The sequence below is a fragment of the Hemiscyllium ocellatum genome, chromosome 18 (assembly GCF_020745735.1).
Source record: "Hemiscyllium ocellatum isolate sHemOce1 chromosome 18, sHemOce1.pat.X.cur, whole genome shotgun sequence".
Classification (NCBI taxonomy): domain Eukaryota; kingdom Metazoa; phylum Chordata; class Chondrichthyes; order Orectolobiformes; family Hemiscylliidae; genus Hemiscyllium; species Hemiscyllium ocellatum.
In genome coordinates, this window is record NC_083418.1 from 56,568,443 (window position 1) to 56,594,743 (window position 26,301).

Consider the following 26,301-nt stretch of genomic DNA (forward strand, 5'->3'; position numbering starts at 1 on the left):
TTCCAGAAGCCACAAGTTGGGGTTTCAAATGATAATTAGTAAAATATAGGATCATTCAGCAATAAAGACTTGGCAGATCTCTGGCTCTGATTTGTGTCCTGGTCTCTGTTTCATTACATTATTTGCAGAGACAGACTGTTTGTGTGCCTGTATGTATTAGGGAGGAGATTGGTTAACTATTATGACATTATATTTTTAAACCACAAGGTGGCATATGCTCTCACCAGCTTTGCAGTTGCTAAACAAATTTCATTGTGGAGTTCTGAAGTAGTCTGTGTTTTGACGAAATTGAATGATCTTATTTGATCAAGGGTGAACTCATAGTGTCATAGAGATGTACAGCACAGAAATAAATAGGTCCAACTCATCCATGCCGACCAGATATCCTAAATTAATCTAATCCCAATTGCCAGCATTTGGCCCATATCCCTCTAAGCCCTTCCTATTCATATACTCATCCAGATGCCTTTTAAATGTGGTAATTGTACCAGTTTCCACCACTTCCTCTGGCAGCTGATTCCATATACAGACCACCCTCTGCTTGAAAACGCAGCCCCTTAGGTCCCTTTTAAATCTTTCCCCTTTCACCCTAAACCTATGCCTTTTGGTTATGGACTCCCCACCACAGGGAAAAGATCTTTTCTATTTACCCTATCCATGCCCTTCATGATTTTATAAACTTGAATAAGGTCACCCCTCAGCCTCCGATGCTCAAAGGAAAACAGCTGCAGCCTATTCAGCCTCTCCCCATAGCTCAAATCCTCCAACCCTGGCAACATGCTTGTAAATCTTTTCCGAACCATTTCAAGTTTCACAACATCCATTCTATAGGAGGGAGACCAGTGTTGCACATAATATTCCAAAAGTGGCCTAACCGATGTCCTGTACAGCCACAACATGACCTCTCAACTTCTGTACTTAATGCTCTGACTAATAAAGGAAAGCAGATCAAAAGCATTCTTCAGTATCCTATCTGACAAGTATCTGTGGAATTCTACCAAGTTAAAATATTGCTTACAATGGGTTTGATCACTGTCCAAAATTTCAATAATACTAGAAAGTATTATGACAATGTAGGAAAGAACAGTCTGAGTGGGACTAATCAGCTCTTTCCAAATGTTGGCATAGGCACAGTGGGCTTTTTTCTGTGTTCTACAATTCTATGACCTAATTAATAGGGGAAATATCTAGAAACCATTTTCTTTGGGAGGGGAACTCAGAATAAGGAGAGGTGAACTCTAATGGTGGAGGCTGACCATTCGAGAGTAAAATCAAGAAGAATTTTCCATGCAAAGATTAGTGAAAATCTGGAATATTCTTCCCCAAAACGTTGCACATTAAGTTGAGATTTGAAAACTGAGCTTGTTAGATTTTTGTGAGGTAAGACTGATTTTGACAGATGTAGGATAAAGGCTGGCAAATGGAGTCTCGATCTGTTACTGAAATAAGTAGGACAAAGCATATCTGAAAGACTGAAAGGCCTTTTTCTCTGGTTTCTAATGTTCCAACTGCACAGTGAAATGGAGATTGGCAGAGGTGGTTTTTAATAAAAACTCACTCTTCCGGAGAGTGGCTCTGAGAAGCATCCTCATCGTCTGTGTCACTGCTGATGGTGATTACACTGACAGCAGGGCTTGGGGAGTCAGCGATGATGATAGTCTGCCGTTGTTTGTTAGCGATCAAGTTGCCATCCAGGTCCTGCCCAACTGAGCCCTGGAGACAATAGCTCCCGTCATCCTTTCCACTGTGATTGTCCTGTACTGCTGAGCAACCTTCTGACTCGCTGGTCTTTGGACTGTTGGTGATCTTTGGAGACAGTGGTGCAGAGTTCTGCAGGTTGCTGTAGTGTGATATATTGCTCCTGTAAGTAAACAATAGTAACAAACAGAGCAACGGTGAGAAAACTTTCAGGGGGGTATGTCCATATGAGCATGCCAACATAAATCTATACTCATCTCAAATCTTGACAGCTTTGTGGTGTGTTCCCATCACCTTTCAGAACTTGTATAAATAGACTACAAAAGCAAAAGAATTGTGCTTAACCTTTATGAATCACTTCAAAGTCCTCAGTTGAGGTACTGCATCAAATTTTGGGCACTACACTTCAGGAACGATGCCAAGGCCTTGGAGAGGTTATGAAGCTGATGGACCAGAATGGTACGAGGAATGAAGGATCTCAGTGGTATGGAGACATTATAGAAGTTGGAGCCATTCCACTTAGAGCAAAAAGTGAAGATTGAATAGTGGTGTTCAAGTCTATGCTTGTGTTTATGCTCCATACCAATATCTAACTAGTGTGATTCACCTAACCTGATCATATTCCTTTCCTTCTTTCTCCCTCAAATCTTACACAGTTTCCCTAAAAGTGCATAAGGACTTGCCTCAACTTTACCTTTTGTTAGAATTTCTCCATTCTAACATTTGTCCCTGTGATAACCATATGTACAAGGCACATGTAGAATCACTTATTAATCACTTTGTGGAGCATGGAAACAGACCATTTGGTCAAACATGTCCATGCCAACCATTTTTCCTTAAACTAAACTCGTCCCACTTGCCTGCATTTGGCCCATATCCCTCTAAATCTTTCTTATTCATGTACATATCCAGATGTCTCTTCAATGCTGTAATAGCACCTGCATCTACCACTTCCTCTGGCAGTTCATTCCACATTCAAACTGCCCTCTTTGCAAAAATGTTGCCCCTCAGGTTCCTTTTAAATCTTTCTCCTCTCACCTTAAAAATTATAAGGTGAACTCACCTCCCCCCTAGGGCAAAGACCGTTGCTATTCACCTTAACCAGCCTTTCCTTTAAGTTCAAACCCTCCAGTATCAGCAACATTCTGGTAAATATTTTCTGCACCCTCTCCAATTTAATTATAGCCCTCCTATAGCACGGCAACCAGAACTGTACACAAAAGTGACCTCACCAACGTCCTGTACAACTTCAACGTGACATACCAATTCCTATCTTCAATGGTCTGAGCAATGAAAGCAAGCATTCTAAACACCTTCTTAACCACTCTGTCTAACTATCATAACTTTCAAAGGACTATGTACCTGAACTTCTAGGTCTGCTTGTTCAACAAGAGTTCCTAGGGCCCTCTTAAGTCTTGCCTTTGTTCATTTTATCAAAATGTAATACCTTGCATTTATCCAAATTAAACTCCATCAGCCACCTCTCAGCCCATTGACGAGTTGATCAAAATCTCTTTGTAATCTTAGATAACCTTCTTCTCTGTCGACTTTATCACCAATTCTGGTATCATTTGCAAACTTACTAACAATGCTTCCTAAACTCTTATTCAAGTTGTCTATATAGATGGCAATAAACAGTAGACCAGCACCAATCCCTACAGAACACCATCGGTCACAGGCCTCCAGTCCAAAAATCAACCATGTACCACCACTGTCTGTCTCCTACCATCAAGCCAATTTTGTATCCAATTCACAAGCTCTCCCTGAATCCCATGTGATCTAACTTAGACTGATCAGTACCTTGTCAAAGGCTTTACTAAAGTCCATGTAGACAGCGTCTACCGCTCTGCCTTCATTAATCTTTCTGGTTATAACATCAAAAAAACTCAATCAAGTCAGTGAGACATGATTTCCCATGCACAAAGTCATGCTGACTATCCCTAATCAGTCTTCATTCTCAAAATGCATGTAAGTCCTATCTCTCAGAATCCTATAGTTCCCACACTTCTCGTTATAGCCTTTCTAAAATTAAAGCACAACATTAGCCACCCTCCAGTCTTCCGGCACCTCACCTGTGGCTGTAGATGATACAAATATCTCTGCTAGGGACCTCACAATCTACTGGGATACACTTGATTAGGTCGTGGAGATTTATCCACCTTTACGTTTCTTAAGATCTCCAGCACCTCCTCTTCTCTAACATGGACTGTTTTCAAGATGTCAATATTTATTTCCCAGAGTTCCCTGGTCTCCTTGTTTTTCTCCACAGTAAAAACTGACACAAAATTTTCATTGAGTATTTCTTCCATCTCCTGTGATTCCACACATAGATGACCTTGTTGATCTTTATGGGGTCTTATTCTCTCCCAAGTTGCTCTTCCACACATAGATGACCTTGTTGATCTTTATGGGGTCTTATTCTCTCCCAAGTTGCTCTTTTGCACTTAATGAACTTGTACAACCTCTTTGAATTATCCTTAACCTTTTCTGCCAAGGCTATCTCATGTTGCCTTTTCGCTTTCCTGATTTCCCTCTAATTAGTGAGCTCCCTTGCCAACCCTAATCCTATTGGAACTCATCACCTAAGCCCTTTATAAAATTGACCTGGAGGTTGTGGTCCAATGGTAATGTCCCTACCTCTGAGCCAGTATTCCTAGGTTCAAGTTCCACTTGCTCCAGGGGTGCATAATAACATCTCTGAATAGGTTTATTAAAAAGAAACGAAGCAGACCCAAGGCCCCTTGTGGTACAGTAGTAGTGTTCGTACCTCTCAGCCTTGACGCCTAGTTTTAAGGCCCACCTGCTCCAGAGCTGTGTAATAATATCGCTGAAATGGTTGATTGGAAAAAATTATAACCCAGACCCGATTAAAACAAATACAAAGCAGACCCAGTTTCCCATAATGGGCTTTACTTGTAAAAATCCAATTGGTGTAAATATCCAGGTGATTTATTGGTGGTTTACAGTAGTTTGAAAAAAAATGTCACGATGATTTGGTGATGGGAAAGCTATTTGGTTATGTGTAAGATCATGTCTGGATATAAAAATAAGAAAATAAAAAATAAAAGCTAACCCAGACAGGCTTTGCATTGAAACATTTAATTGGCTACACGGCTGATTTACTGGTGCTGGTTGGTAGTTAAAAATGAACAAAAGAGTCACAGTTATTTAGTGACAGAAATAAAAAAAAGTTTGGTTGTGTGTGATAGCACTTCTGGAAATTAAACAGAAGCAGACCCAGGGATGGCTCTGCAGAACTGTCTGTCCAGGGCTAGCCCCTGACTCCATGTGTCATGCCTCTAATAAATGATGTTCCTTTCCAGTCTGGTTTCCTGAGTTATTACAGTCTGCATGACAAATTCCTTCTGAATTCCTGAATGCATTGACTAGCAAAAGGTTTACATTGAGGGCATCTTGCTAAAGTCAGTAAACCACATTAATGACTTCCACCATTTGAAAGGCTGCCCATTACTGACCTCTTTTGACAGTGCTTATTCCTCTTCCGGTTAGTTGCAGAGGGCTGAACCCAGACCGCCTGGGCTATTCCCATATTGATGGGGTTTGTGGCTGAAAGTGCCATTTGGTTGGTTAAAAGATGTTGTGGCAACATGGAACTGTAATGGCTGCTGGGAGCATGCATCTTCCTGTGGAGAAGCAAGGACATGTATTGTCAATCATAGATACAACAAATAACACATACTAACTTAGAAATGCTTAAAAACTCCACGCATTGAGACGAATGCCCTCTATTCAAGGATTCACTTCTATGTTTAAACATGAGAGGCAATAATGTCAGTCATGGTAAAACATACTATCCTCACTCAGTTATACTGACAATGATTAGGAAAGTTTGTATAATATTCTATTTAAATCTATTTAAATCACAGACAAAGATGGAGTGATAAAATATGAGTCATTCACAGGAAGACTTAGTGAAAGAAATAAAATGAGATGAGAGAGAAATAAAGTACAGAGAGAGAAAGAAGACAGAAAGCAAAGAGTGGAGGAGCAATTGAAGAGTTTAAAACGGGAGAAATGAATTTCACACAGTGTGTGTATTGTCGTTATTTATTTACCCAGTCTTTGATAAATGTTATGTTACATTCTGGATGAAGGTTTGTTCGCTGAGCTGGAAGGTTCGTTTTCAGATGTTTCATCACCATACTAGGTAACAACTTCAGTGAGCCTCTGGATGAAGCAGTAGTGGTGTAGCCCGTTTTCTATTTATGTGTTTGGGTTTCCTTGGGTTGGTGACGCTATTTCATGTGGTGACGTCATTTCCTATGATGATGTCACTTCCTAATTTTATTCTCAGGAGGTGGTAAATGGGATCAACTGAACATCAACTAGCCACAAATAGACATGATCCACTCTCACTAGTATCCTTACATATGGATGAGGAAGGACACCACTTCGACTGGGACAACACATTAAGCCTAAGACAAGCCAAACAGAGACACGCATGAAAATTTCTGGAAGCATGGCATTCCAACTGGAACTCTATCAACAAACACATTGACTTGGATCCCATTTACCACCCCCTGGAAAAAAACATAGGAAATGATGTCACCATCCACAGAAACCCAAACACATACATAGAAAACAGGCTACACCACTACTGCTTCATCCAGAGGCTCACTGAAGTTGTTACCTAGTAGGGTGATGAAACATCTGAAAACGAACCTTCCAGCTCAGCGAGCAAACCTACATCCAGTACCTCAATCTGAGCTACAAATCTGCCCAATCCAAATTATGTTACATTAATTTAAATCCAATATTTTATAAATGATCATAAAACTGCAAGAAACAGATAAGTTAAATGTGACAAGACAGCAGCTAAAATACAAACCCATTTGGTTTATTTCAAGCAGGAACATCAAACCCTGCTGGGGAGATGATCTGGGGTGTTAGCTTTCAAGTTTGTCTAAATTTTCAGGTCAAAGAGTCTCTTGTCCCTTTTCAACCACGGGAGTACCTGATTTTACACAATGGCACCGCTGAAAGGCCTAATGCAACACCGTTACTGAATTCTGTTTCGATTCACTTGCTGCTGAAAGTTGGGGCACCAAGTACCAATGGCTCATTTCCACTAGTCGACACTTCCCAAATTGATAGGCCCTGTGCTGTCTCAGATCCTTAAGGCCTAGAGACAATATCTAGTGTTCTGCAAATCCCCAGCCACAGTCCAGGGTACAGTTGAGTGTATGCTCACTCGCATTTCTTAGCTATTATCCAATTGTCACTCAGAATTCTCTCCATTGAGGCAATCAGTAACAAACTGTTATCATTTAATATGTTCTGAAGGAATGCTTGAGACCTCATGGAATGAAGTAACAGGTGGTGAAAATTTAAATGGAAGTTAAAAATAGGTACGCCCTCTTATGGTGCACTGGTAGTATCCCTAGTCCTGGAATGGGAGGCCTGGGTTCAAGTCCAACCTGCTCCAGAGGTGTGTAACAACATCTCTGAACAGGTAGTTTAGAAAAACAGGTTAAACAAAAGGGTGTGAATTGATTGTATAAATATGGAGAGCTAGTAATCATTGGTGTTTGAGTCTTATGGTGTGTGACTAACTGAAATAAAGCTCTGACATAAAAACATGGACTTGAATTCTGCTTAAATAATTACCTTTGGAGTATATTTAAATCTCTGACCTTTTGGGTCCTTTGAGTCACATTCATATACTTTTGTGGAATTTAGAAGATCAAGAGGTGATGTATTGAGGTGTTAGAAATTCAATAGGATTCACAGAGATATACCATTCTTTTTTGTTGTGGCAAGTCTAGGAGAGAGTGCCTTAACTTTAACATTAGAGCTTCACCATACAGCATAATGTAAGGATGATGTAAGCAACAAAAGGCTGTGATGATCAATTCTCATTTTCAAAACTGATAATGATGCATTTTTGTTGGGCAGGTGTATTAAGTTATATGAAACTTAATATGATCTAGTGGAGTAAAGATAAAGTTGCCATAGTCCCAAAGTTGCTGTCTCATTACAGAGTGATGACCGATAGTGAGTTTAACTTGGAGTCAACAAACCTGAAGGGACAAGCAAGATTGAGAAGAAGAGGTCTTCATGGCAATCTCAACTGGTCTGAGAATTGAATCCATGCTATTGGAATCATATTGCTTTGCAATTAAGATATCCAGTACATTGACTCCCTAACTAGTTCAAAAGTGAAAGAGACTCAAGAGAGTCCAATGACTTCCTTTTGCACTATGATTTTATGCATCCAGTACAAAGTGAAGACAAGACAAGGCCCTTTGCTAATCCACATTCCTCCATCTTCGCTCCTTGCACTCAACATCTTACATACCCCCAGTCGCCCAACCTCTGTGGACCAGCCACAGTATCGGATGCCAGTGATGTAGTGGAGGGCGCCATAGCTGCCACTTGCTGCCAGGTAGGGATCAATAGCTGCTGATTTCGACTAGACCATGCCTACAACAACAACAAAACATCACAAACTTTCATTCTTACATTCAAAACACCAGCAATTTCATATGACGTATGGATACACCTTTAATTTGGCAAAGCATCCCTAAGTATTTCCCAAAAGTATTACTGTTCAAAATTTGATAATGAGCCACGTAAACACAATTTACATCAGGTGATTAAAAATTATGTCAATGAAGTAAGCTTTAAAGAGCATCTTAAAGAACTGATGAACCAGAAGTCCCGACTAATAATCTGAAGACAAGATTTCACATCCCAACATGAAACATCTCCATATTACAGAGGAGGAAGTGCTGGATGTTTTGAAACGCACAAAAGTGGATAAATCCCCAGGTCCTGATCAGGTGCATCCTAGAACTCTGTGGGAAGTTATGGAAGTGATTGCTGGGCCTCTTATTGAGATATTTGTATTATCGATAGTCACAGGTGAGGTACCAGAAGACTAGAGGTTGGCTAACGTGGTGCCACTGTTTAAGAAGGGTGGTAAGGATAAGTCAGGGAACTATAGACCAGTGAGCCTGACATCAGTGGTGGGCAAGTTGTTGGAGGGAATCCTGAGGGACAGGATCATGTATTTGGAAAAGCAAGGACTGAATAGAGATAGTCAACATGGCGTTGTGCGCAGGACATCATGTCTCACGAATTTGGTTAAATTTTTTGAAGAAGTAACAAAGAAGTTTGATGAGGGCAGAGTGGTGGATGTGATCGATCTGGACTTCAGTAAGGCGTTCAGCAGGGTTCCCCATGGGAGACTGGTAACAAGGTTAGATCTCATGGAATACAGGGAGAACTAGCCACTTGGATACAGAACTGGTTTAAAGGTTGAAGACAGAGAGTGGTTCTTCAGACTGGAGGCCTGTGACCAATGGAGTGCCACAAGGATCTGTGCTGGGTCCACTACTTTTCATCATTTATATAAATGATTTGGATGTGAGCATAAGAGGCATAGTTAGTAAGTTTACAGATGACAACAAAATTGGAGGTGTAGTGGACAGTGAAGGTTACCTCAGATTACAACAGGATCTTGATCAGATGAGCCAATGGGTTGAGAAATGGCAGATGGAGTTTAATTTAGATAAATGTGAGGTGCTGCATTTTGGGAAAGCAAATCTTAGCAGGACTTATACACTTAATGGTAAGGAACTCGGGAGGGTTGCTAAACAAAGAGACCTTGGAGTGCAGGTTCATAGCTCCTTGAAAGTGGAGTCGCAGATAGATAGGATAGTGAAGAAGGTGTTTGGTATGCTTTCCTTTATTGATCACAGTACTGAGTACAGGGTCTGGGAGGTCATGTTGCGCTGTACAGGACATTGGTTAGGCCATTGTTGAAATATTGCATGCAATTCTGGTCTCCTTCCTATCAGAAAGATGTTATGAAACTTGAAAGGGTTCAGAAAAGATTTACAAGGACGTTGCAAGGGTTGGAAGGTTTGAGCTATAGGGAGAGGCTGAATAGGCTGAGACTGTTTTGTCTGGACCATCGGAGGCTGAGGAGTGACCTTACAGAAGTTTATAAAATCATGAAGGGTATGGATAGGATAAATAGACAAAGTCTTTTCCCTGGGGTGGGGAAGTCCAGAACTACAGGGCACAGCTTTAGGGTGAGAGGGAAAGATATAAAAGAGACCTAAGGGGCAACATTTTCACGCAGAGGGTGATATCTGTATGAAATATGCTGCTAGAGGAAGTGGTGGAGGCTGGTACAATTGCAACATTTAAAAAGCATCTGGATGGGTATATGAATAGGATGGATTTGGAGGGATATAGGTCAGGTGCTGGTAGGTGGGACTAGATTGGGTTGGGATATCTGGTCAGCATGGACGAGTTGGACCGAAGGTCTGTTTCCGTGCTGTACATCTCTATGACTCTATGACATTTATTAATCAAAAACTCGTATCAGCAGTGGAAACCAATGTAATGACTGGATTATCGATCTGTTCTTTAGGGAAGAAAATCTGCTCTTTCTTACACAGCCTGGCCGAGTTCAGACCAAAGCAATGTGGTTAACTCTTAAACTGCCCTCAGAAATGGCATAGTTGATCACTTTTAAAGAATGTGGTTCACTACCACCTTTCAAGAACAATTAGGAATGCTGGCCTTGTCAGTGATGCCCATATCATGTGAATATATTTCAATAAAGCAAGCAAGGTTAATGGAGGGGAAAGCATGGCAGCGTAAAAGTTAGGAGCACAGAGTGCTCAGAAGGGTGTAATGTTTGGGGAGATTACTGAGACTGGGAGAGCTGAGGTCATGAAAGAATTTGAAAACAAAGATGGCTTATTTAAAACCATGAGCAAAACAAAAGCTTTGATCATACTCATCAACGTAAAAATTATTCCATTCTTGAGCTGTGGGAGTTCTTTGCAAGGCCAGTATTGATTGTCTATCCTTGAGTTGGTAGCAGTAAACCTCCTTTTGATCTGATGTAAATGGGCAGACTGCTAAAGCATTTCATTGGGCAGCTTAGAGCCATTCACATTTGTAGATGATTTGAGTCACTTCTAGGCCAGACCAGGTAACAGCAGTAGGTTTATTTCCTTAAAGGACATTATTACAATGATTTCCAGCCTTTTTATTGACACAGCACACTTCAATGAAACAAACAATTCCATGGCACACCCACTATTTTCAGCTAAACTAATGTGCTTATTAATGTTATATTTACTTGCATTTACTATGGTTCCAGCCTTACTGGAGAATTTTGTAATATAGTGCATGCAACAAGCTAAAGAAAGACCAAAGGGATTGATGTTTCAAATTTGTTTTGTTTTGATTTTCATCACCTTTGTACAAAATTTCATGGCACACTTAGAGAGTTCTCATGCATACCACACTGCCTATAAACCACTACATTAATAAGTCGAAGTTGAGGGGTTTTGTTTGAACCCAGAAGCTTCTAATTCCAAAGTGGGGTGTCACAGACCTCACCAAATCTACCACTTAAGAAATGTGGATCCACAAGGTAGATGATTTTAATGCCAATGGAAATTTGCTTTCTTTTGACCTGAACAGAAGGCACAAACCTGTGTCAAAACTCCAGGCCTCAGCTGAAGCGGTTGCATGGTAGGTGCCTGTGTGACAAGTGGTACTGCATTGTCCATTCGAACAGAGAACCCTGCATGTTTACCTGGATTTGCTGAAATGCCTGCAGGTAAAAGAACAGAGGAGTGAGACTATCCCATCTCAAGACACAGCAGCCTGACATTTCACTTCAAGCTAAACTGCTGTCCACAGAGCTGTAATTGCTGGATATTTCTAAGCTAACATGGCAGAACCTCGAAGAACAGCACTGCTGATTAGCCAGGAAAGGGAGAATACGATATATTTCACTGGATTAGTTTCTAAATGCATGTTCTGATGAATCTTACTGCCCAGGAGCTATTCAGGCCCTCGCAGCTGCTGGAAAGAGCTAACTAAATCGGCCCACTTCCCCTCAAGAATTCTTTTATAGAATTAAGTGATTCTTAATCAGGCTCAGAGAAGGCGAGAGAAGCTGAGACTCACCAGTATCTAAGGGTATTTCTGATCAGATCTGTGAGGACCTGCCCATGCCTCACTGCAGGCTCTCCGTGTTATCACTTCTGTCAACATTTCCCTGAATATGTCCAATCAGAGTTGGCAATCAACGTATCATTGAAGTTTGTCATTCCTGGGTAAACTCTATAGCGATTTTTTTTCTACACCCACTTCCACCTACGGTGCATTGCCCAAAACTGGGCACAAAGTCCAGCTAAAAGCTAATCTGTGATTTATAAAAGTTTAACAATACTTCCATAATTTTGTACTCTACTCCTGTTTATAAAGCCAAGGGTTCTTATCTATTTTTAACAGCCTTTTCAGCTTGTAATGCCACTTTCAAAAGGTTTTGAATGTGAAACCTTCAATCAGACTGTTCCTGAATGGTATTTACTACAATCGGTCCAATTAGTTTATCATTCATATTGCCTCATCTCATCCTTTCATTCAAAATGACTTCACATTTTTCTGCATTAATCCTCATCACCTTCATTTGAACTGCTGCATGAGCAGTACTGCCCCAGTGCTGTCCAAAAATGTTGGAACACTGATCAGGCATCTTACTCTCTCTGATTTTCGTAGCATTCCAAACCGGTGACAGCCATGCTTTCTATCCTTAAAACCTTTTGAGTATTGGAGTTGGGACATCATGCTTGAGGTTGTACAAGATGTTGGTGAGGTGTATAGTTCTGGTTGCCCTACTTTAGGAAGGAAATAGTTAAATTGGAGAAGGTTCAGAAAAAAATTATCAGGATGTTGCCGGGATTGCAGGGTTTGAGTTACCAGGAAAGGCTGGACAGGCTGGGATTTGTTTCACTGAAGTTTAGGAGATTGAAATGTGACCTTACAGAGGTATATAAAATCATGAGGGGCATAGACAAGTGAAAAGCAAAGGTCTTTTCCGAGGCTGGGGAAATTCAAAATTAGGGGACATATTTCGAAGGTAAAAGGAGGAAGATTTTACATCCTGGGCAACTTGGTCAGCATGGATGAGTTGGACCAAAGGATCTGTTTCTGTGTTGTGTGACTCGACTCTTCACCCGCCACCATTTTCTAATACAGTCATAGGATGTGGGCAATGATTCTCCAATTATCCAAACTCCTTTTGAAAGGTAAATTGTAATAATTATGATTTTCCAAGACAGTGAGCTGTGCAAGACTGCAAGGACTTGGTAGGGAACTGAGAAAGAGATTACAGACCAAAGGTTTGCTTAGCCTTCATGGGCAGTTATCAATCTCTACCTTGTTCTTCAAGCCACTGTTTTAATACTTTTATTAGCTGTTTAGATATTTTCTAACAACCTGTTTAGAGTATTATACGCACATCTGGAGTAAGTGGGACTTGGACCTTGGTCTCCTGGCTCGGAGGTAGGGACCTTACCACTGCAACACAAGATCCCTACAATCATCTGGTTAATTCATGTCATGTATCATTTGCACCCACAGAGCATTCCCACTCATCTATCTCTCCCACATACACTTCTCACTAGCATATCTTTCCAATTGACGGTATTGCAAAGTAATCATCAATACATATCAAAACACAGGGCATAGAGACAGGCCTATCTTCTTCCACCTTGCATGTGAAGAGTACAGCAATCTTCTAAATAACTTTTAATTCTGATTATTTTCCAATCTCTGATTTGGCACATGGCCACTGTTTCTTCCTTTTACCTTGAAGTGTGGGTGGGCACAAGATGAGGGTCTGCTGGAAAGACTCATTGCACCCAAACTGAGCGGTCCCTGGCTGCAGTGGTATCCCATGATGTATCAGTGAAGGTCCAGTAGGTGGTAAGTGCTAAGCAAACATAAAACAAAGTCAGTATCAAAGTCTCAAAACTCTGCCTAAAAGTAAACAGAATCAATATTTTTACAAAGCTGCTGTGTGTTCTGGCTGACAGCTCAAAGTTTTAGGCACAAGAAACCATAAAAATTACATTTCTAAAAGCAACTTAATAATAAGTGCATCTTCAAAAACTTATGTATGGATTAAAATTGTTCGTTTTCTGCGATAATGTTTGAGCAACTTGCACTAGGTTCCGCCACTGCTTTCTGTGGGTCCAGAGGCTGCTTAAATGTCTAGCCACCACAAGGTGGTGCTGTTGGGAAATCTATTGAACTCTGACAATTCTCACAGCTTGTTTCAAAGGAGCCTCCAGTGAAAGTCATCCCTTCTATCACACAGAACACTCTGAAATTGTGTGACCTTGCTCAGTGGGGTTAAGCAGTAATAAAAAATTACAACATGACAGAGAAATAAGATATGGCCACAGAAACTCTTTATTCGTGAGGCATCCTGGCACAGGAGGAAGTTATTTTCTCTCATCCTCATTACGGAAATTCTAAATCTTGCTCTGCTTCAAATGGTTTTCCAGCTTTTCTCTGCCTTTAACAATTCAACAGCACCAATGCATAAAGATATTTGTGATTCTTCTCTCCTCTATCTTGCGGTGTGCTCTTTTTAAAATCACTGCCTCCGCTGCACTACATTAACTGAGAGAAGGCAAATGTCCCCCTTACCTGGCTGTGTACAGAACCCATTTTATTAAAAGCCACACTCAGATTTGTGGCATTGTTTGAGGCAACGGGTCTCATAAATGGCATCTTATTGCGGTTTATTACGTCATACAAGTTCGGTCTCCATCTGCAAACATCCATTATGTGAAAACAGGACTTGACACTGTGAAGAGAAAGTAAACAAACCAGGCATCACTTGTTTTGACCAAAAATCTCTGGATCCCTATTTCAGGATTTTTAGATTGTAATTAGAAGGAAGGGCAAATTTACCACAGAGAAGATTGCTATTCAATCTATTGTGTTTGTTCCAGCTCTTAGCTGGAGCAATCACATAGCCCTGCCATCTCCTTATGGGCCAGTGACACCCTTAACTCAAGCTTGATCCTTTACTCCACTGAAATTGAACAACACAGTTCTGATGTTGGGGCAAGAACCCTTACACTGTCACCACAGACCACCAACTCAGTGCCTATTAGTTACAACCTTTGTTGCAATTGGTTTCTTCACCTACTCACTGAGCAGTAACTGGCAAAGAAACAATTAAATAGGTAAGATGCTGGCTTTGTAAAATCTGCAAGTCTGCTTTGCATATGTAGAGACTAGAAATGGAGGAAAGGAACATGGAGGGTAGGAGTGAGACAAACAGTGGGGGACAAAGGCAAAGAGTGGAAGAGGGAAGGGAGGAGTGGAACAGGGAGAAAAGAAATAGCTTGGGGAAGATGAATGCAACAGGGAAAGAAAAAATGGGATGGAGGTGGGGAAAAAAGGAGAGGAGTGGGATAGGGAGAAGAGGAATATGAGAATGATGAGAGGTTCAAGGAAAAGAGGAAGAGGCAGTATGGGGGACGAGAAATAATTTACTTAAGATTTCTCAAACATCACTTCCTATCACTCAGAAAAATCTCAAGATGCCTTAATCATAGAATAGAATCCCCACAGTTTGGAAACGGGCCATTTGGTCCAAAACGTCTACGCCGACCCTCCAAAGATATCCCACCCATGACCAATTCCCCTACACCTATTACTTTTACAATTGCCCTGACTAATGCACCTAACCTACACATCCCTGAACACAATGGGCAACTTAGCATGGTCAATTCACCTAACCTGCACATTTTTAGACTGTGAGAGGAAACTGGAGCACCTAGAGGAAACCCATGCAGACATACGGAGAATGTGCAAATTCCAGACAGTCGCCCGAGGCTGGAATCGAATCAGAATTCCTGGTGCTGTGAGGCAGCAGTGCTAACCACTGAGCCACTGTGCTGCCCCAAGGTGCGATTAATTCACCTGAAGTGCAATATTGTATGGTTGGACACGATACCTATGTTGCTATGTAGGATTTTTCATGGGACAAGAAAATGAATAATTAGTCAATTTATTACTGATGATATTTGAGTGAACTAAGAAACATTGGCCTGGAGATTTTAGAAAGAGGGGAGGGCAGTCAGTGGGCTGTATTGGTGTGGGAGTTCCGAGTGGCAACCAATGGGGAATACTTGGGCAAATCTTAATGGCAGAGCTTTATTTAAATCAAATTTCCTGGAATGTACAGCTGGATGTACTTCCAAACTGGTGGGCATAAGAATGTTTGGAGAGTTCAGTGGTAACAGCAGTTAGAGGGAGGAGAACACTCTTTTTTGTAATGGGGTGTTTTGGAACCATGAGGGTGCAATGAGTGACTGCCTTGCGGGGTCATTTGGCCCATAAAGTGTTCAAGCAAGCCGCCTTTCCTGAAACTTAACCACGGCCTCTTACAGGCTGTGAGCTCTTCCAGCTGCCAGGCAGTGTAATTCAAATATTAAAACAATGGCACTAGTGGCCGCAGAACAGCCAAACTGAATGTTGCAGTCCATGTGTTTTGAGATCCAGGACAATACAACTACTTGATTAAACCCATCCACCACCTTAAACATTTAATCCTTCACTAGTGCAGAGTGGTAGTACTGCAACAACGTGATAAGGCATGTTTCCAACCCGTGACCTTTGCCACCTAGAAGGACAAGGGCAGCAGACACATGGAAACACCATCACCTACAAGTTCCCCTGCAAATCGTACACCATCCCATTGGGGAAATACCTCATCATTCCTTCACCATTGATGGGATAAATCTTGAAACATCCTCTCCAACAGCATTGCGGGTATATCTGCACCATGTAGACTGCAGAGATTCACGGAAGCAACTCACTTACCATCACTTTCTTGGAAAAAGTAGGAATGGGTCACAATTGGGACCTACATCCTCAGAAAGAATAATGAAAAGCTTGCACTGACATAAATGTACAGACCAAATAGTCATCTGTATAAAAGTAGTCAAAGTTCTTCAAAAACCTTTCTTGATGTGTGCTGACATTCTCTGATATTAGATGTTATTTTAATCTAAATATGTAGCCTAACCTCTGCATGCAGAGAGATCAGTGATGAAAGATTCAAAGACAACACTAAGATGTTTCTGCAGAGCACATTTTACCCACATAGGAATGGGGTTGGAGAAGCCTGAAATGTTGCAAATGTGTATCGTGGGCTCAGCCAACTCTTTTTTTACAGCAAGGACCTACTGGTTGCTGTGTGGAAAGTCCAACAAATGCTGCATGGTTACAAAGGGGTGGTTCATCGTCTCCACTGGAGTGATCCTCTTCTCAGCGTCAATCAGCAACATCTTCTTCAACAGACTGACAAATTCCATACGATCAGCCTTCTCTGCCAGTAGGTCATTTCCCTCCAAATCCATCACCATGTTCACCTGAGGCAAAAACACATTGCAATTTAGCAGCAGTATATGACAGAATTGGCAAATTTTACTGGTCACCTCAGGAACCTCAAATTTATTTAAAATTAATTCCGAACCAGCTATTTATTTTAAAATGAACTTATTTCTTCTTCATCTTTCACCAATATCCTAGTTTCTGGCACACAGCCGATGGTCATTTGCTCTGTCACCGTGGAGCTGTACTTAAAGTTGCATGACTACAGAGGAACCTCGATTCTCCGAATATCAATTATCCAAAACTCGGATTATTTGAAGGAGATCTGGAGATCCCGATGGAAACATTACATCAAAGACTTGTTTCCAGCAGTGATCGTGTTTTCATTCACAGACCCGGCGTTCTCCCATCCTACTTCATCCAACCTGGAGCGACATAGACTACTGGAGAACACTCTGAAGGAAAGAATTAGTCATCATGCGGAGAGGCAAAATGTGATCAGGGATATTCAACATGACTCTGTCAGAAAGTGGTCATGTCTAACAAATATGATTTTTTTTGAGGTGATGGTCAAGTGCGTAAATGAGGGCAGTGCAGTTGATTCAGTTTATATGGATTTCAGCAAAGCCTTTGACAAGGTTCCACACGGCAGACTGATAAAGAAGGTAAAAGCACATGGGGTCCAGGGTAACCTGGTAAGATGGATCCAAAATTGGCTTAGTGATAAGAGACAGAAGGCGGAGGTGCAAGGCTATTTGAAAGATGTACAGTGCCATGTCACAGAGGCTGGTGTTGGGTCCCTATTACTTATGACATACATAAATGATGTAGATAAGAATATGGGCAGGGGAATAATAAGTAAATATGTGGATGATACATAGATTGGCCTAGTGGTTGACAGCAAGGGAGAGACTTAGGTTACAGGAAGGTATTGACAATTGGTCAGATGGACACATCAGTGGCAGATGAAACTTAACACTGAAAAGTCTGGAAGAAATAACAAGACAAGGGAGTATTCAACGAATGTCGGGATACTAGGATGTTCAGAATAACAAATGGATCTTGGGATGCCCGTCCACCCATCGCTGAAGGCAGCAGGACAGGTTAATAGGGTAATTAAGAAGGCATATGGGATGCTTGCCTTTATCAGTTGTGGCATAGATTATAAGAGCAGGGAAGTTGTAGGAGCCACACAAAACTTTGGCTAAGCCACAGCTGGAGTACTGTGTCCAGTTCTGGTTGCAACACTATAATAAGAATGTGATTGCACTGGAGAGGGTGCAGAGAAGATTCACTAGGATATTTCTTGGATTGGGACATTTTAGCAATACACAGAAGGCTGGAAAGACTTGGGCTACTTTCTTTAGAGCAGACAAGACTGGGGGGGGGGGGGGATCTGATTGAGGTGCATAAGATTGTGAGGGGCATGAACAGTGAAAAGGATGCTGCTTTCTTCTTAGTAAGATCAATAATGAGAGGACATAATTTAAGGTGAAAGGCAGGAGGATTTGAGGAAAAACATATTCACCCAGAGAGTGGTGGGAATCTAGAATGCCCTGTCTGGGAGGGTAGTAGAGGCAAGAAACTTCACAACCTTTAAAAAGATACAGATCAGCACTTGAAATGTCATACCATTTAAAGCTTTGGGCCACGTGCTGGATTGTGGGATTAGTGTAGGTAAGTCAGCGCAGACTCAATGGCCCAAAGGGCATCTTCTGTGTTGTATGATTCTATGACATCTATTTAAGGTGATTGGAAAATAATAAAAACAAAGGTGAAGTGGGGAAAATCTTTATATATAGAAAATGGTTAGGATCTAGAAAGCACTGCCTGAAAGTGTGGTGGAGGCAAATTTACTTGTGGCTTTCACGACAGAATTGCTTAACCAACTGCAAAGGCTGTAGTCAAGCATTCCTAATGAAGGGCTTATGCCTGAAATATTGACTCTCCTGCTCCTCGGATGCTGCCTGACCGGCTGTGCTTTTCCAGCGCCACACTTTTCAACTCTTTCTCCCACAAAGTCTATAGGGAAAGGTTGAGGGAGTGGGATGAACTGAAATACTCATGCAGAAAGCCAGCTAGAGCTTGCCAAGCCAAATGGCCTCCTTCTGTGCTGTACCAATTGTATACAAAGTCCTGTCTCAGAAGCCTCAATCTACCCATTTCTCAAGAAACACATAACCAGAATCTGGAGTGTCATTATAAAAAAGACACACGCACATTGAGTTGGACAAATACTTACCAAGGGGAGAAGTTTTCAGAGCTATGGGGAGAAATCAGAGAAGTGGGAATAATTGGATAACCTTTCAAAGCACCAACAAATGCATGATAGCCCTTTGCTGTATTATTCTATGGATTGATTCATGCTTGAAGAGAGTGTGTGAAACCACACTAAATGGTACAACGAATTCAACACATAAATGCATGGCAACTTTTCACAAAGCATTTGTGTGAATGTACAACTAATGGTACAATGAGCCTCCAATCATATAGCCCCTTAATATAACTGTCCCAAGATGCTTCAAAGGAGTGGTAAGGCCATACTTAAAGGGATGTGGGGATATGGCAGCGAAGTAGAGTTGAGAACGTGTCTGAATAGTCTATTCAAACCTTTTCTTTCTCTTATGTGGCTTGGTCACACAGGTAGATGATAAGGACTGTCTTAAAGAAGGAGTGAGATGGGAAGAGTGAGGGTATTATTAAGGAAAGAATTCCAGGGCATACCACAGTAGTAGGGGGATGGAAATCAAAGACGCGCATTTTATTCACAAAATAAATGTGGGTGCACAACCACTTGCACAGTCATTTTTTTGGTGAGCTATGTTAATGCACCTCCTTGATGATGAAAAAATGTCTTATGATCGATAGCCCTGGAACAACTAAAATTGTATTCACTGAAGTTGTTAGTGTAATCTCTCCCTGGTATCTGTTCTGAAATGGGTAGAGGAGGAGGAAAGTCATCAATAAAACAGCTCTGTCCCTGATATAACAGGGACTCCAGTTCATACTTACATGCGCTATATCATCCAAACAACCAAAGATATACTTTCTGGCTTCTTTTGACTTCATTCCTGTTTCTGCCTCATGCTCTTCTGGAGTCTAAAGCAAAAATAAAGAATTTAAATAAAATTAACAAAAAAAAAACAGGAAGAATGAAAGTCAATCAAATTCACAGTTCTTTCATTTCGGAGCACTAGGTAGTTTACTCAAGTACTTACAGCCTTCAAGACTCAAATTTCACTCTAAGGTCAAAAAGAATATTTGTACTGAGAATTGTCATTCCAGTTTGTACCTTCATTTTCCACCCTGAATATGATGTGTCGGTCTCCGTGGAGAAGAACCTTGTTGTTTTCGTCCCAACATTTAATAGATGATCTCCTGGTAACCCTTGAGTTTGTGAAATATACCGTATCTGTGGAATAAAAGAACATTGAGTGAAATAGATGCAAAGCATAAATATTAAATTAAGTGCATCACTGGAATGATTATTGGTTCAAAATTTGCAACACGAATGCAAAATAGAACATGACTTTGCTTTTGCCTAAAAAGAAACGTCTTTATTGCTTCACATACTAAACAGCAAAGTGCTACACCTAAGGATCCCAAAATGCTGAAAGAAATAGAGAGGCCTGAATTAACAAGTCCCCATTTATCCTATTCACTGCACAATACATTAAAACTCAAGTTGCCTGGATGAAGGTAGCTTGATAAAACTCAGGAAGCTTGATACCATCTAGACAAAGCATCCTGTTGGACTGGCATCTCAGCCACCACCTTTAAAATTCACTCTCTATACAGTCCATACAGTGCCAGCAGTCTAGACTGTCCACGGGATGTACTGTAACAATTCGCCAAAGGCTCCTTTGACAGCACCATCCAAACTCAAAACTTCTATCATATAAGAACATAAGCAGCTCAGGGATACTACCACCACCAAGTGCACCTCCCAAGTTACTCACTAGCCAGACTCAGAACTATATCGCCAAATTGCAGAGCTAGTAGGTCAAAAACCTTGAACTCCCTCCAATGTCTGTCTAACAACCAACAACTCATCACCATCTCCTCATCACCACCTCCTTAGAAGTAATTAGAGATGGGCAATAAATGTTGGCCTTGCCTGCAACCTTCATATCTCATGAAAACAAATTCTTTCTACTCTCTGTTACGAACACATAACAGCATCTCAAAGTTAAACCACTCTGTTCAGGATACCACCAACTCAAATTGGGGCAAAACTAGGGAAGTGCCGGTGTAATGGTAATGTCACTGGATGAGTAATCCAGACTTCAAGATTAATGTTCTGGGATCACTGGTTCAAATTCATGTCAGATGGTGAAATTTGAACTCAATGAAAATCTGAAATATGTACTATGTAACCACTGCTAATGTTACGAAAAAATGTCTGGTTCACTTATATCCTCCAGGGACGGAAATCTGCCGTCTTTACCTGGTCTGTCCTACAACTGATTCCATACCCACAGTAATGTGGTTAACTCTTAATGCCCCATGGACAGTAAAAGATGGTCTAGTCAGCAACGCCCTAATTCCATGAACAAATTAAAAAGTACACAAACCGATGCTACATCAGCATCTTAACCAAATGTAACATTTCTCATGTAATGTGAAAGAATTATTTATTTCACAGGGCTTTCTGCCCTTAAGCCGATGTAATTCCGTCAGTGAGTTCAAAGGCACCAGGACTGCCCTTCAAAGGGGTGTTATCTGGAGTCTCCAAACAAGCAGTAATCAGTGAAATGCTTGTTACTTTCAAGTGCTGCTTGATTTCTTGTGCTCCCCATGTTTCTGTAGTCTCGCTCACTATTATTGACCCACCTGTCAAAAGGCCCTAAGTTTCAAAAGACCTGTTTAATCATGACTTCCCAACTATGGAGATGGATTTTTGATCACAACTGCAGAATGCATTTTTGATCTATTCCACAGAATCTTCTTGTTCCTGAATGCAATCTGTTCATCTTTTACTGCAACCCTGTGTACTCTCCCAGGTTTCTCTGCCCTTGGTTTGCAAGCATCCAATTAGAAATTCCCTGAGGTTGAAATACTGGAAGTTAAAAGTAAGGACAGGGCTGTAAACTCTCTTTGCTTATCAGGCACTTCTTAAAAAATAGTTTTCTTTTTAAATGTGTTTAAACTACTTTTCCATACTTTATTCATTGTTACTTGTAGGAAATTTAGCAGTGTGACTAATGCAGACATGAGAATGAAGGTTTAAGGATGTGATACCCCAGGTAGTTAGTTGGAATGTGCCTAACTGGAGTCTATATGGGTTTGCAGGCTAGAAAGTAAGGTCCTAACCAACTGTGACTTTTCACCAACTTGTTTAAAGTATGATTCACTGTTAAAAGAAAAGTAACAGTGCTCAGAAATGCATATTACTCATAAGCACAACATTTCACAGTGACTGAATTGAAATCTTCCCCAGTACAATGATAACACAATGATACTGGTTGTGCTGGTGTACTATCAACCAAAATTCAGATCAGATTTCTTTGGTTTATTTATGGTTAAGACCATGGACTGACAGCAAGAGGAATGCTGCTTCTGATTGAAACTGTGTAATTAGTGATCATCCTATATAGGGCCTCTCAATACTTATTGAACATCTCACCTAATGGAGGTCATCAGCACATTTCTATAAAGAGTGTGTTTATAAACTCTGCAACCTTTCCTTCAAACTGCATGTTACTTTGGCAGTTATTTGCTGAAACACTAAGCAGCAGCTTAGAGCGTCGTGCCTGAAAACACTTGATGAAGGGTAGAGGCCAATGAACAGCTTTTGCATTTAAATTTGAGCTGAGGACAGGAATGAAGGAACGGTGTTCTGCACAGGCAGGATTACAAAGCAGCCTTACTTCAGAGGATCGGGAAATGAGGTAAGGTCTCCAACTTTGGCAACACTGCCGTCAAACCAAGTGAGTGGACTTTCATTACCGACATTTGACTGGACTAATTTGAATACACTGAGTTAACCAAGTTGACATTCAGTCGTTGTGCCAAGGAGATTGTGTCATCCCGCTTAACACTCCAGTTATGTGCAGAGTCATGATGTTTATACATAGAAATCATAAATTTAGAAGTCCATCAGGATCCATGGGTCAGTTGTGAAGTTCTTTCCAACATACAAAGCACAACTTGCATATCTTTTTCTTATTAGTATGTCACAGCACAGGAACAGGCTGATCCATTTGTGCTCCACACAACGCTCCTCACTGTTTACCTAATTCTATCAGAATATTTTTCCTTTTCTCCCTCATGTGTTTATCCAGCATCATCTTCATTAAATCTGTGTTATTTACCACGACAGTACTTGTGGCAATAAATCCCACATTCTCAACACTCTGGGTAAAGATGTATTTCCTGAATTCTGATCGGTTTGATGAGTATATTAGATTTTAATCCACACGGTTGACTTTGCGTAATCTTGAAGACCTCCATTCGGTAATTTCCAAAAACAAAATACTGAGAATGCTGGAAAACTTAGTTAAAAACAGAAATTTCTTTAAAAAGATGCCGTAAAAAGAACATCTTTGGAGAGCGTAACAGTATTGAAGTTTCAAGTCGATTGTTTCAGCTTTCTGTTTTTATTTTACCTTCGGTTTTCCTTTTCTAGAATAAACAGCAAGAACAATCTGTTTAAGTTTTCCTGATTGTTATAACCGTCTCATTCCTTGTTACGATCGCTCATCATTCCATTCAACCTTCTGTGTATGCTTTCCTGATTTAAAACTGGTAACATGCCACAGCCAGCAGATCACTAACCTCAAAGAAAGATCTGGAAATATATCCCACAAAGATCTGGAAATCTCTGGTTTCATTCTCTTCCCTGACATAATTTTAAAACTTACATAATGTCAAGGCATCTCTTGGTGTGACACAGTTTTGATGCCAGAAAGCAGGTAAACATAGAAATATTTATATATTCAAAGCATCACACATAGCAAACTGAGAAGTTAAAAGCACTTAATATCCTTCAGAATTAATTTAGATTTTCAGGTAACAAAATAAATGTTTGTGATTCTCTTTAGACAGAAGATAAACAACCTTTACATTCTGTTGTTTTAAAAATAACTGGGATTTTATTTAATGTTATGGAAAAATCTGTATTCAACCAAGGTAAAGTTTGCTTTCTTAGGCAGGGATATGCTTAGTAGTAACTTTGAAGTTAGCGCACGTTTAAAACGCAAACAATATCTCATTCAACAAACCACAACTTTTCCAACAATTGCTTTCGCAAGACTGACTGCACAGGAATACAAGTTCTCAACAATCCCATTGATTTCCATTGATTGAGGTCATATATGGGGCGCAGCAGCACACCTTCGAGAAGCACAGCATTAGTGACAACAACTCCTGAATTTCTAAATCATTCTGTGTATGTGGGGGCACCAGGGCTGCTCTCAGCTTCGACGGTGAAACTCTTTTAAAGCACTTCAAAAAAGGGTAAACAGATTGTAATAACTCAGAAAGCCCAACTGGAAAGGAATATTATTTATTACCGAACACTAAAACAGAGCCACTCCTGGTGCCGTACATAAAATAGTCCAGGGTTCTGCAGACCTAGCCCTGGGTCTGCTTTAAAAAAGGGATAAGTTAAGCTGGGCAGGTCACTGCTTGTTACCAAGGGAACTCATACCTCCTGACCACATGTGGGGCTCCCAACTTTCAGCAGTATAACATGTTTCACCCACCTGGCAATCCTAAAGTCATAACTCCTTTGACGAAACAAAAGATATGGTAGTTATGACCCTTAAATCATCTGTTATATTGCTGTGTTACAGTTTGACATGGTAAACAGACCTCCTATTGAACCAGTCACTAAATTCATGACGACACTGTTTGTTGGAAATTGGAAAACTGTGAATATGGATCAGCACTTTGGGAAATGTTAGGGGATTGCTTAGATAATGAAATTAATAATAATGTGACCCAAAGATGGAACCAGATCCTGACTTCACAAAAGCCATAGAACTGGCTCTTTCATGCAAACACGTGGGAAAAGAGCTCAGGAGTTGCAGCAGTCCAGAGATGGTACCATCCTCAACCTTTGGAAATGCCCAGACAGCAGACCCAAGTCCCAGTGGTAACACTCGCAACTCCCGTCTGTTACTTGGAAGGAGACTGGAGTCAGAGCAGCAAGGTTCCAGAACTGGACAGAAAGTTTCACTACAATACAGTAAGGAACAGGAATGTCCATTCTGCACTTGTAGTCATGCGGCCTGCTGAAGACAACGTAACAGACAAAACACGTACTACGTAGGGTGAAGAGTAAAGTCACCTCAAGATAGGTATTATGATTAGATCAGATTAGATTACTTACAGTGTGGAAACAGGCCCTTCGGCCTAACAAGTCCACACTGACCCACCGAAGCGCAACCCACCCATACCCCTACATTTACCCCTTACCTAACACTACGGGCAATTTGGCATGGCCAATTCACCTGACCCGCACATCTTTGGACTGTGGGAAGAAACTGGAGCACCCGGAGGAAACCCACAGTGAAGAAGAGAGTGACTGCTATTTTGCACTGAAAGCTTACAAGCAACTATCATATGACTAGCTAGCAGTCCCAGAGTGCACTGGAAAATTGAAAATATGTAACATGTGGCTGTGAAATAGATACCTGAGTTGGTTGCTGTTCTAACAAGTTGAATTTAACCAATCAGTTTAAATTATACCTCAGGATCCTAAAACCCAGTCGAGTTTGAAAATGTTGTTTTTGCCAACATTGAACTCATGAAATGATCTGATGTTGGGAGTATTAAAAAAAAGGCAGTTTGCAAGTCAGAGAGTAACTGCCATTGAGGGAGTAACTGCCATCGAGTGAGAGAGCGAGAGAGAGAGAGAGAGCGCCAAAAGATTGAAACACTCTCTATCAAAGGTACATTTTCACAGTAAAAAGAAAGACAACAACCCAGGGAGATCTTCAGCTGGACGAAGATAGACACCACAAAGGACAGCCACTGTATGGTTTTGAAATAAAGTTGACGTAATTTTAATAAGTGTTTTCATTGGAACAGTATATTGCAATAGAGTTGGAGGCAGATGATAAGCAGTTAAGAGAAAGGGGAGGTGAGAGTTGGGAATAGTTGTCGTTTAATGTTCACTTTTAGAGTTGAAGAATAAATTGATATTATTTTCTTTCGGATTTTAGGAATTCTCTGTCACTCATATTTTAACAGATTATGAGGTGAGGTGAGCTTTTCTGGGTGTTTAAATGAATTAATAGAGGGGTTCACCGCCATGTTGTAATATAGGGCTGAGCAAATAAATCAGCCTGAGGATGTGAACTGATATAGCTAAGTTGTATCACTGCTCCCATTGCGGCCCCAATTAAGATATTCAGGTAAATGGTCAATTTCTGGACATGTGACTTGAACATGGGCTTC

The 26,301-nt window shown here is 40.8% G+C and overlaps 1 protein-coding gene across 5 annotated transcripts in view; it reads right to left on the reverse strand.

Annotated features, from left to right (window-relative positions):
- Positions 1-26,301, reverse strand: part of hipk3a (homeodomain interacting protein kinase 3a) — a 260,923-nt gene that overhangs the window by 19,312 nt on the left and 215,310 nt on the right. For all 5 annotated transcript variants that reach the window (XM_060839040.1, XM_060839042.1, XM_060839038.1 and 2 more), the window contains 9 exons: positions 20,189-20,308; positions 19,909-19,995; positions 16,750-16,934; positions 14,194-14,353; positions 13,348-13,471; positions 11,181-11,302; positions 8,018-8,142; positions 5,175-5,342; positions 1,559-1,861 (listed from right to left, as the gene is read on the reverse strand). In XM_060839040.1, coding sequence (XP_060695023.1) covers positions 1,559-1,861; positions 5,175-5,342; positions 8,018-8,142; positions 11,181-11,302; positions 13,348-13,471; positions 14,194-14,353; positions 16,750-16,934; positions 19,909-19,995; positions 20,189-20,308 — 1,394 coding nt within the window. The remainder of the gene's footprint in view (positions 1-1,558; positions 1,862-5,174; positions 5,343-8,017; positions 8,143-11,180; positions 11,303-13,347; positions 13,472-14,193; positions 14,354-16,749; positions 16,935-19,908; positions 19,996-20,188; positions 20,309-26,301) is intronic.